Below are 12,042 nucleotides of genomic sequence, written 5' to 3'. Positions count from 1 at the left end.
TGTCTGATTTCCTGTTTGGTATCTGAGGCCAGGAAACATGTAACATCCTTCATGAGCATGAGTGCCTCAATGATAGGACTGTTCATCGCCTTAGATGCTGGGGTGCAGCCCTACAGTGAGCCCTGGAAGGGTTCTCTGTGGCCAGTCCCAACACTCACCCGCCTTCAGGAGGCTGCTCACGGAGACTGGGTACAGACCAAAAAAGACATGGCATCTGCCCTCCGGGAGCTTTCCTCTCTAATAGAGGGTCCACAGGCCTGTTCTCCAGCAGAGCTGTCCATAGAAACACAATGTGAGCCACATACATAATCTTAAATTTAGCCACATAGTAGCCACATTCAAAAAAACAGGGGAAGTCAGTTTTTATAAAATATCTTACTTAACCCAGTATATCCAAGATAGAATCAACATAAAATTATTAAGGTAATATTTTACGTTTTTTAGGCTTTGGGAAATATTTTGCACTTACAGCAACATCTCGATTCAGGCTAGTCCTATCTTAAGAGCTCAGTGACTACATATGGCTAATGCCTATCGTGTTGGACAGCATAGCTCTAGAAGGTCCCACTGGAATAGGGATAAACAAGACTTACACAGAGAAAAAAGAAAATCCATGTATATGAAGAAGGTGGTGAGTCCCGGGCAGTCACTTCCACAGAGTGAGCCTAGAACTTCGGGTGCAGTGAGGGACAGGGCTGAAGTGACAGGTGTGCCCCAGACTTGATGGTCTGAGTCTCAGAAGGCCCTTTGTGTTCCAGGGACCGGGGAGTCATGTAAGTCGTTTTAAGTAATAGAGGGCAAATTTTAAGACTTGAGCTCAGGAGCCCAGGGTAAGCCAAATTGCCAGGCCCAGAAAAGGTCCAGGCCTCAGGATGGCTCATACTCACCTTACAGGATTGCTGAGTGCAAACCCAGGGACCCACAGATCCCCCTGGGAATCTTGTTGAAAATGCAGATTCTGATTCCATGAGTCTGGAGTAGGGCCTGAGGGTCTGCGGTTCTAACCAGTAGCAGGTGATGCCCATGCTGCTGGCCCCTGCATCACACTTTGAGAACAAGGAAGGATTCAATGACCGATGTGATATATTTAGCCCAATACAGTGATTCTCAAATGTAAGCATATATTGAATTACCTGAGGGGCTTCCGGAACCACACACGCTATGCCTTGCCCCAGAGTTTCTGATTTAGTAGGTTGGGACGGGCTCAAGAATTTTCATTTCTAACAAGTTTCTTGGTGATGCTGCTGCTGCTGCCTATGGGTACCAGTGCTTCAAGAACCAGTGGGCTAGTGCTTATACTGACTGTCAGGGGACTCCAGGAAACAGAGTAGATCATATGTAGAAAGAAATTCATTACAAGAAATTGGCTCGCACGATCATGGAGGCTAACAGGTCCCAAGATCTGTAGTCCAGAAGCTGGAGACCCAAGGGAGTCAATGGTGTAGTTCTAATACAAGTCCGAAGGCCCAAGAGCCAAGAGAATTGATGCAAAGACCAGCAGACTCCAAAACCAGAAGAGCTGATGTTTCAGTCTAAGTCAACCGCAGAGGAAAAACCCATGTCCCAGCTTAGAGGCAGTCACATGGGAGGAATTCCTCACCTCTTCCTTCTATTTGGGTCTTCAACTGATTGGATGAGACCCACCAACATTAGTGATGTCAATCTGTTTTACTCAATCTACTGATTTCAATGTTAATCTCATCCAAAAACACCCTCATGCAGGGGCTCCTGGGTGGCTCATTTGGTTAAGAATCTGACTCCCGCTTTCACCTTGCTTTCAGTGATGATCTCAGGGTCGTGGGATCAAGCCCCAGGTCAGTCTCCACATTCAGCATGGAGTCTGCTTGTCCCTCTCATTCCACCCCTCACGCAAGAGTGCTTGCGTAGGCACTCTCTCTCTCTCTCTCTCTCTCTCTCAAATAAATAAAACCTTTTAAAAAAAAAAACCAAACTAAAGCACCCTTACACCAACATCCAGAATAACGTTTGACCAAATATCTAGGCACCCCACAGCTCAGTTAAATTGATGCATAAAATTAACCAGTGCTAAATACTTTACTAGAATATCCCTGAAGTATTTCATGCAATCTGACTGACATATTTCTCCTTTTGTAACTATCCATTTGGAATATCACCTGAGTAACACAGAGCAGCTATAAAAGTTAGCAGTGGTATGTGATATGGGCTGGAAAGGCAGAATGGGAACATGTGCACACAAGTTGCAAGAAAGCAGCCACAAAACCAGGAGAAGATGTGTAGAGAACGGGTATAACACAACCAGAGCTAGCTTGTATCCAGTCCTTCCTCCATGTCACTGGCAAGATTGGGATTGATCATCCTGAGGACGGGTACAAACATGTTCCCATCTGCACCTGTAAGGGGCATGGCAATGAGCATAAAACGTGATTGCCAGGCGCTTGCCCCGTTTGCAGGCCTGTGGTCATGGCGGGTATCATTAGGGTGACGGTTTATCTGGTTTGTGCCTACTCTGCCAATGTCATGATAAACTGAGCCTCCTTTGACTTTCAGAAGGATCCCAGTTTAGATAATAACTTACATGGTTATCCTGGCCATGCTTGACGCGTCCAGTGCCTTGAGCAGTGAGGAAGCTATAGGGGTGACATTGTATTCTAGGGGGAGAGGAGTAGCAAAAGCAATCCTTTCAGAGGATGTGGATCAAGGTTATTGAAAAATAAATTCCAAGCCATTAACCACTCTGCATTAGAATGCAATGAACAATTTTTTTAAGTAAATTTTAAAATAATGAATATGTATTCACTGGGGAGTAGATTTGGACAGGAGGTCCCTCCTCTTAGGGAGTTTTCTTTGAAATAAATAGGAGGGACAAAAACCTAGCCCCCCCCCCCCACACTCCTTTCTGGACCTGGCCTTGGCCATCATCACTCTTTCTTCTCTCTCTGTTACGTACTTCAGCCTTCAAGCAGAATCCTCCTTGTCCCCCACTATGGACTTCTTTCCCCAGTTTCCCCCCACCACCGGAGGTGAAGGGTTCTGAGGCTGCCCACTTTTGTCTCTGCCACAAACCAAAGATATGCCCCCTCATCGTAGAATGTCTCCAATGAGTGAAGAGCAGATTCCTGTATCCATCGCCCTATTCATGGCTCTGTTCCTCTCTGGGTCAGGCCCTGGCGACAGAGCAGAGTGGCTCACACAGGGTCCCTGCCCCTTGAGATCTACTTCGTGCTGAGAAAGAGAGACTATAACCAAGGAACAAGTATAACTTTCGTAGTAGAATTAAGAGCTCCTTGACTATGCATGAAAAAGACAGCTGGTAACCAACCGACTGCCTGGAGTGTGATAGCAAGAGGAAGGAGGATCTCACATCATGGGATTTAAGGGAGAAGAGTAGCCCTAGGAACTCGGATTTAACTGAAAGAGAGGAGTGTTTACCACTTCACCGTCCCAATCTCCGTCTGTCCTCACTTGAGGGCTCCTTCCTGAGACATGAGCTCTCCGTCACCCTGACTTGCCCTCTGTGTGAACTTAGTCTGCTCCTGAGACCAGAAATAAAGGCCCAGACAAAGAGTTATAGGTCTTTGTGCAGACATCATTTAGAGTGAGAAATAGTGAGACAGTTAGTGGGGTCAGCAGAGTAAGAATAGGTCTGGAGAAGCAGGCAAGGGATAGACGCTGGTGATGGAAAGTCATTGGAGGGGATCAAGGAAGAAAATGAGATGATTTGACTTAGGCAGAATATCTCACTAAAGTGTGTGGGAGGAGGAGACTGCCATTGGTCTCCTGTCTTTAAGCATCAATATCCTGGAAATCGAGCGATGGTTGTTTCCGTCTCCTTGTAGAAGCATGTCCCAGATCCAAACCAGAGGGATCAATGTGTTGTATCTTTTAACAACAGCACATTGGCCAGTGAAACAATAGAAAGCAACTCACCTCCGCCCCCTCACCTCTGCTTCCCTTGTTTTGCTTTTGTTCCTTTATCCCAGAAAGAGAGATTTTCCTCTGTTCCTCCTTTATCCACCACTGGATGGCAAGAGCTATAGGTTTTATGCTTTGCCTTTTAGTTGCCCCTGTTCCAAACAAGACCTGCATCCCCTCTAGGTCGGCCTGGTGTTCCTCTTCCGGAAGGTCGGCTTCCTACACATTGTCCACCCAAGCACACGTCCCCCGGGTCCCAGGCATCCCTGTCCTGCAGCATCTACTCTCTATACCCCCATGAAACCCCTGTCCTACAAGCCAGGGCTCCCTGACTGTGTGGGAGAAAAAGTGTCAGCCAGCGAGCCTGGGGAGAGTGACCCCATGTCGTGGAACATAAGGGCTAAGAGTGGCCTTAGGGACGGCTTTCCCAGCTATACTGGTGCCACAGGTGACACCAGCGTTCTTGGGGGATTTGGGATTTGTAGGAAACTCTCCTATGCCACCTTTTTTGCTGCTCCCTTTTCCCGGGGACAGATTTCTCAGATCCTTTTTATTTTCACATTGGATTCGATCAATGAGATTCTGGATTTTGAGCCCACGTCTGTTTATAGTGGCTGAGTCTTCAATTATTGTCTACCTCGGGAATGTCTGTTGTGATGCTCCATGTACTAGTGTGTGTGCTCTTATTTCTCTTGTACTGTCTTTTTTTAATCTACATTCTCCACCTTCCTACAGACCTGTAATTCTATTACCCATTGATATTTGTATAAATTCTTCTCAGTTTCTAGCACTCTCTGATGCCCCTTCCTTTGGTAGGGGCCTGCGCCCTATTAAACAATCCAGTCAGAATTGTAAAATGCTCTGAGTCATTGTCCTTTTCTGTCTCGTCAAAGTTAATAGTAAAAATGTGTTAGAAATAAACATCGTTCTTTGTGCCCCATGGGTCTCTTGCCCATGAAATATTTGCGTGTCAAGACCATCTCGGCAAAAGTCTCATGTCTTCCTTGCTCTACACAAGAGCCAGCTGTGGGTCCTTTGCTCCTATTCGGCTCCTGGAGGGTGACTCCCAAAGTCACCATACTCCACTGCATCTTCCAGTGCCCCTGGCCAGGCCCACTCTGGTCGTCACTTTGGGTGCTATGGCCTTTCACCCCCACTCTCCCTGGTCTCATTCCTCAGCCCCTCCCCAACCCTTAACCAGTGGCTCCCAGTTCCAGCCTCTCCATTCATCAGAGGGTAGTGACTGTGCTGTTTGCTGGGCTTGAAGGGCAGCAAGTGTTGGTTCTTGCCCTCAAGAGACTGACTCTTCTCACCTCACATTTCATTATTATATTGCTGTTAAGATTCAACATCCGGATGTATTTATGAGGTGGTAACTGTGTGGGGTGTTGTGTGGGGGACACAGTACTTGGTCGAATCCTTTCTGCAGGAACCTGGTTGTTCAGATAGGACATCAGCGCGTGAAAAGCTAAGAGAAAGCACAACTCCAGCCAAGGGAGCGTGGGCTTCTTGGCCAAACAATCCACACGTGAGCTTGTAAACTCAGAGGAGAAGGAGACCTCTGGAGGCTGAGATGGTCTGTGATGTCTTCTTGGAGGAAGAACTTGGGCTAGTCCTGGAAGAACGAGTCAGATCTACACGCGGATCAGGATTTAGAAGATGGAAATCGGAGGAAAGGGGAGAGAGTTAGTGACACCCTCCCCCTCAACACACACACTCCACACCGTCTTCTGTTTTTCATTTTCTGTATCCCAGTGCTCTATAACCTGTCTTGCTATATTATCTTACTTTAAGGTTATTTTGCACTTTTTTCAAAAAGATTTTATTTATTTATTTGAGAGAGGAGAGCACAAGCAGGAGGAGGGAGAGGCGAAGGGAGAGGGAGAAGCAGACTCCCTGCTGAGCAGGGAGCCTGACTCGTAGTTCGATCCCAGGACTCTGAGATCAGGACCTGAGCAGAAGGCAGACACCTAACCTAGTAAGCCACCTAGGTGCCCCTTGTACATTCTTTTTTATATCATATGTCCACTTTGCCATTGATCTTAACACTACCCTTTTTTAGGCTATCTTAATATTTTTCTTCTTTTTAATTTCTTTCTCTCTTTATTGAGAAATAGTTCTTTTTTTCAACTCTTTTTATTTTTAAGTGTTCACGTGAATACCTATCTCCTTTCATTTTCCTGGACTTCTGGTACCTTGCATGGCTTGATCACTTGCTTTTAAATCCAGATAATGACCATGAGTCAGGGCAAGTGTCTTCATATCTTCTCGCTCACCTGAGCATTTACATCCTGAAACAGTCTTGTGCTTGAACACTTACAGACTGAAATAAGTATTATTATAGTTTACTTTCCTTTTATTTTTTGTTAATATTTTAGTTAGGGCTTTACATTTATTTTCTTTTTGAGATCATACATGGGTGGTTAGCGGTAAACTCCGTGGATGGCACGGGGACATTACTATCTGTTATTAAAAATGGGCATTTTTTCTGATTAAAACCACTGTTTTAAGAAATCCTTAAAATTCACTTTGAAGTTGGCTGCAAGCAGGGCGACTGCTTCCTGATTTGCCTGGAACAGCCCTGATTTACTCCTGTTGTCCCGGGAGAATGATTATGTCCTTTCCAGTGTCAAGAGTCCCTATTTGGATGATAAGTTATATCATCATGTATTTTGGAAGCATTCAGTCTCCTACCATCTTGATCCCATTATTCCCCTTGTCAGTAGCATTCTCTGTCCCAACCCAGTGTCTCTGTATGCTTTAACAAAAAGTGCTAGTTTCCCCCGCCGTTGAACTTTTCACTCCTAAAACCTGCCAGCACTCTCTGTTACCCGTCCTTGAAAAACCTAAGAGAACTGTTTAAATACTTTCAGTGCCTTGGCCTTTTTTTCCCCCCTCACTAACTCGATCCTGTCTTCACCAATTCTCTTAACTTACTCTTCTATTTTTGGCATTTCCATCCTAATCCCCTTTCCACTTATTTTTCTCCATAGACTTACTGTTCTGCCAGATTTTCATAGTTTCACAAAATTAATTTTGCCTTATCTGACAACTTGCAACTTCAAATTTTTGCCTATAAATAGACCTTGTTAGTTATCTTAGCCCAAATTCTCTTTCCGTTTTGATGTCACCTCGCTGGTGTTAACTCACGTTAAAATAAGCACCCCATTTCATTGCTAGCTGACTGCTTGCTGAGTTACCTTCGGGTCAGTCATAAACTGCTCTCACCCTGATACAGAAGTACCTTCAAGCAGTGTTCTTTTGCTCTTCTTTTAGGCAATGCCATGTTTTCGCTTTTTTTTTTTTTTTTTTTTAAGGAATAAAAGAATTTTAGCGTTTGGATTAAGATGTCCGGCTCCCAAGAATCTTAAAAATGCTTAGTCTGTTTTTTATTGTAGTTCAAGCACACATAAATTTACCACTGCAGCCATTTTAAAGTATACAGTTCAGTGCCATTAAGGACAATTCACCAAGTCATGTGGCCATCACCACCATCTAGTTCCAGAACTTTTCATCATCCTGAACAGAAGCCCATCCCCACTGAGCAGTCTTCCCCATCTGCCTCCTCCCCTAGGCCCTGGCAACTGCTGATGTACTTTGTCTCTCTCCACTTGCCTCTTCTGAACATTTCGTCAAAATGGAATCAGACGTTTTTCTGAGTCTGGCTTTCTTCACTTCGCAGATTTTCTCAGGGTTCTTGCATGTCGATACATGTGTCAGAATGTTATTCTTCTGTGTGGCTGAATAATATTTCATTGTATATATAGACCACATTTTGTTCATCCCTTCATCAGATGATCAGTCTAATTTTTATCAAATCTTTGCTCCGATGTGAAGTGAGTGATAAGGTAGAATGATAAGGGGCGCCTGGGTGGCTCAGTGGGTTAAAGCCTCTGCCTTCAGCTCAGGTCATGATCCCAGGGTCCTGGGATTGAGCCCCGCATTGGGCTCTCTGCTCGGCGGGGGGCCTGCTCCCCCCCTCCCACCGCCGTCTCTCTCTGCCTGGCTCTCTGCCTATTTGTGATCTCTGTCTGTCAAATAAATGGATAAAATCTTTAAAAAAAAAAAAAAGGTAGCATGATAAATGCCATGAACGGAACATAGAGATTTTTCAGAGGGAGTCTCAGTGATTGGGTGTGCGGCTGATGCTTTGGTGTTAGCAGGTGCAAGAGGCCCTCCCCTCCTTTTTTTCCTTTATTTTTGGTAACTAGACCTCCTCTTGTTTTTGTCTTTACTGTCATATTTATAGGTTTTTAAAAATACAGCTGAACCCATTCCTTATAGGTCCACCACCTCAAAACAATCACTACTAATAAATTTCGATGCATTTTCTTCTGGTTGCTTTCCTGTGTTTGGATACTTTATTTTAAGTATTTTATTTAAGTATTTTAAGTATAAGTATATTTTAAGTTAAGATCACACTGAATAGATAATGTTGTAACCTGCTCTTCTTTTCATAAAAATCCCTTTATTTCACAAGGATTTGAATCCTGTAAGGATTTGGGCACTCTTCTGGATGCTTCCGTTGAATGAACAGGAAGTTCTGGTGGGAACATGGTTTGGGAGTCATGAGCTTATAGGTGATACTTAAAGTGATTGGATGATGTAAGACCTCCTGGGGTTGGGAGGGGGGCAGGAACCCGGAGTGCAAAGCAGTCTCAGCCCCCGGGCACTCCCAAATGCAAAGGTGGAACAGAGAAGGTGGTTGAAGAAGAATCGGCACCTGGTGAGAGCAGGAGAGTCTGGAGAAGGCACTTGGGAGTGGAATGGTCCCACGGCAAATGCTGTTGAGCTCCTGATTGCGGGGGGACAGGATTGCCCACTGGGTCCGGCAAGATGGCGGTCAGGACATGCTCAGGGGAGTACAGAGGCTCACTGGCCAAGTTTTGCTGAAGAGCAAACACTGTCATATGGTAACCTATTTCAGCCCGTCTTGTGGACTCTTCAACATGATTTGATGGCAGAATAAGATGTTTAATGGTATGCTGTCCCTATTATTCTGCTACTGTGTAACGTTTGCACTGTGTTTAATTTTTACTGTTACCAGCAAGACTAAAATGAACAGCTTTGTAAACTTTCTTTTCTACTTTTAGCATCATTCCCTTTATTTTTGAGGCCCAGAAAGGAAAGTGCTGGTCTAAGACCAGAGCCTCTTCAGAGCTTAGGATTCTCGTTCGCTCCAATACTTTCATTTTTTTTTTTAAGATTTTATTTATTTATTTGACAGACAGAGATCACAAGTAGGCAGAGAGGCAGGCAGAGAGACAGGAGGAAGCAGGCTCTAGGAGGAGCAGAGAGCCCAATGCGGGGCTCCATCCCAGGACCCTGGGACCATGACCCGAGCCGAAGGCAGAGGCTTTAACCCACTGAGCCACCCAGGCTTCCCAGCTCCAATACTTTCAAAAAGGACTGACTGGCTGGTCCTTCCTCCAGCATCTGGAGGGTGATCGTCTGAGGGGCCCCAGCATCCTGCTGGTGATGGTCAGTTGGGTCCTCCCGGCACAAGTTTCTCCTTTTATCTGCTTAGAATTCCTTTTAACCTTGAATACACTATTGAGTGACAAGAACCAAACCCACATTATGGAATGAAAACCATACACAACTCGTGACAGAGTGGTGTTAAATAGAGATACATGTATAATCATTGTCAGCGGCCTGGAGCCCTAGCTTACATGTAATGTTGGTGTTTGCTATTAATCCTTTCTCACTAAGGTTCTTTAATCCTTGAGCCAGATACGCCAAAGGAAACACGCAGCCCCCATTCCCATCTTCCTACGCATTCGTACAGATGCGATGGGTGCTGGAATTTAAGGAAGTTTACCCTTTTCCAGTAAACACTCTGCAAATTTCCCATTGCAGTTGCCTGCTGATATTCAGGGAAAGACTTCCATGCTTTCTGTGTGTGCCTTGGGTGGGGTTTTATAAACATTCCCAGCTTGTGGCAAAAAAAGAACAACTCCCAGGCTGATCACTATCTCAGAAATGTCCTCCTTTCCCCCTGCACATTATGGTCACTTCCTGTTCCTGGTCACATTAGGAATGGTCCCTCTCCATGCCCTCCTCTGACTGGGTTTGCTGTTTAACCACATCCTGTCCGGCATGACAGCACCTTACCCAGGACCCGCAGTGTCCACAGAACTGCTGGTGTGGGTTCTGGTGAGCCCAGCACCAGGGGTCTGCTCCACGCCAGCAGGACAGATCTTGCTGTTTGCTGGGCCACATGTGGGAGGATGGAATGGTGATTGTATCCAGCGTGAATAGATCCGGTGAGAGAGATGTATGTGCGTCTCCCTCCCTCGCTCCGCCAGGGTCCTCATCTAGAGAGGTTCTGGATCACTACCGATAATCCCCAGAATAGAAGGTCCATTGGCTCAGCAGAATGGTTGAATGATCTAGAACAGGTGTGCATGGATACGTTTCTGCACTAATACTGGCTCTATGACTCCTTTTTCTCATCTGTTTAAGAACTAGAAGGACAACTTAGTACCAGCCTTAAGTGATGCATGTCAGGTGTCCACCCTGGTGTCCTGCCTGGCCCAGGACAGGCTCAGTCAAGGTGAACTGTTTCCCGGCATTATCCCACTCTACCTCTGTGGTTGACTCTTCTTGACCTTCGTTGCTCCAAATTGGTGGCTTAGACTGGACTCTTCAAGCCTCTCTCTCTGTTTCCTCCTCACAGGAGGATTTATGAAGAAGCATGGTCAGCCTGCTGTTTCCAAAACCTTGGGGTAAGTTGTGGGATGTTCAGACCAGGGTAAGGGGGGCATTAGCTTTTTCTACTGACCTGACAGAACAGGTCTGCGGCATAAGTCTTCCTGGGCATCCTGGGCTGTAATAGCAAAAGCCCCCTGGGATATGATGTGGCTGTCGCACAGTGCCTCCTGACCCGCTAGCCTATGGGATTGCCCCTTTGGGCGGTCTAGCTGCTACACACTGAGGGAGTGTACTGTGCGTCCGTAGTCTGCAGGGATCGCTGACAGTCAAGGCAATAGTCAGATTTAAGTAAGCAGACCTGGAAGAGGCCATCCATATGGGGGGCACTTCTTAGGGAAAGGAAACCTTTGTTGGTAAAGATAAGTAACAGTAGCAGTTAAAACACACCAGCCCCCAAATGGCAACAGTTTAACACAGGGAAAGTTTATTTCTTGCTCAAGCAGTCAACTTAGGTATTCTAAAACAGAGAACCTTACCATCATCGTTCAGGGACCCGGGCTCCTTCCCTTTTGCAGTTCCATCATCTCTTGGCCTTGGAGCCTCTCTTGGATCTTCTGTATCCAGCCAGAAGGATGGACAAGAGAGAGCGTGGAGAATCTCACAGGGGCTTTTTATGGGTTTAGCCCGGAGGTGGCACACATCACTTCCGCTTATGGCCTGTTGGCCCAAACCCAGGCTTTGGGCCAGAGCTCAGTAGACTGCAGGTGTACCTTACCACAAAGGAGGCTAGTACATGAAGTCTCACTGCATGATCGGGGGTAGAAGAAATAGGTTTTGGTCCCACCGACCTTTCCAGAAGGTACATGAGACACAGGATTGGGAAGGCTGCCTTTTGCTGGTATCTGACCCAGCTCAAGTGACATTGGTGGGGGCAGAGAGATCTGAATTGCAGCTGGACTCTCTGCTCATTTCTTTCTAGGGACAGATTCGCAGCCCCTGCCGTGGAGCCCCGTCCTAGCATCTGGGGAGAGTGCCCACCAAAGTTTGCTACCAAGTTGGGCCGAGCCATAGTCCGAGAAGGACAGATGGGACGGTTTTCGTGCAAGATCACTGGCCGGCCCCAACCACAGGTCACCTGGCTCAAGGTGAGATTTGATTTGCCCCAACTCTGGCCCCGGCCCGGGGACCCTGAATGTAGAGGGTTAGGCCCTTGGACCAGCGGGTGTCTGTCTATCTGATCAGTCCCTTCTGCTCAACTGTAGATGGTTCTCCAGGGTCCTCTGTATGCCCGATAGCCATGCTTGTCCCTGCCGCTGTTTGCACACTCTGCCTCTGTAACTCAGCCCGCCATGTCCTAGAAGCCACACACTCCCCAAACAGCATAACGTTTCTGCGTCAGAACAGACCTAACCATCTCCAGAGAGTGGAATTTGAAGTCATGAGACTAAGTTTCAAGCCACAGCTCCCTCGTTTGTAAAACATGTGATGCTGGGC

The 12,042-nt window shown here is 46.3% G+C and overlaps 1 protein-coding gene across 3 annotated transcripts in view; it reads left to right on the top strand.

Moving 5' to 3' along the window:
- MYLK (myosin light chain kinase) overlaps positions 1-12,042 on the top strand; it is a 180,311-nt gene that overhangs the window by 49,579 nt on the left and 118,690 nt on the right. For all 3 annotated transcript variants that reach the window (XM_046003900.1, XM_046003902.1, XM_046003901.1), the window contains exons 4-5: positions 10,574-10,622; positions 11,528-11,693. In XM_046003900.1, the coding sequence (XP_045859856.1) occupies positions 10,574-10,622; positions 11,528-11,693 (215 nt within the window). The remainder of the gene's footprint in view (positions 1-10,573; positions 10,623-11,527; positions 11,694-12,042) is intronic.

The sequence above is a fragment of the Meles meles genome, chromosome 4, assembly GCF_922984935.1.
Source record: "Meles meles chromosome 4, mMelMel3.1 paternal haplotype, whole genome shotgun sequence".
In the NCBI taxonomy this organism is placed as follows: domain Eukaryota; kingdom Metazoa; phylum Chordata; class Mammalia; order Carnivora; family Mustelidae; genus Meles; species Meles meles.
This window is presented reverse-complemented; position numbering and strand designations above follow the sequence as displayed.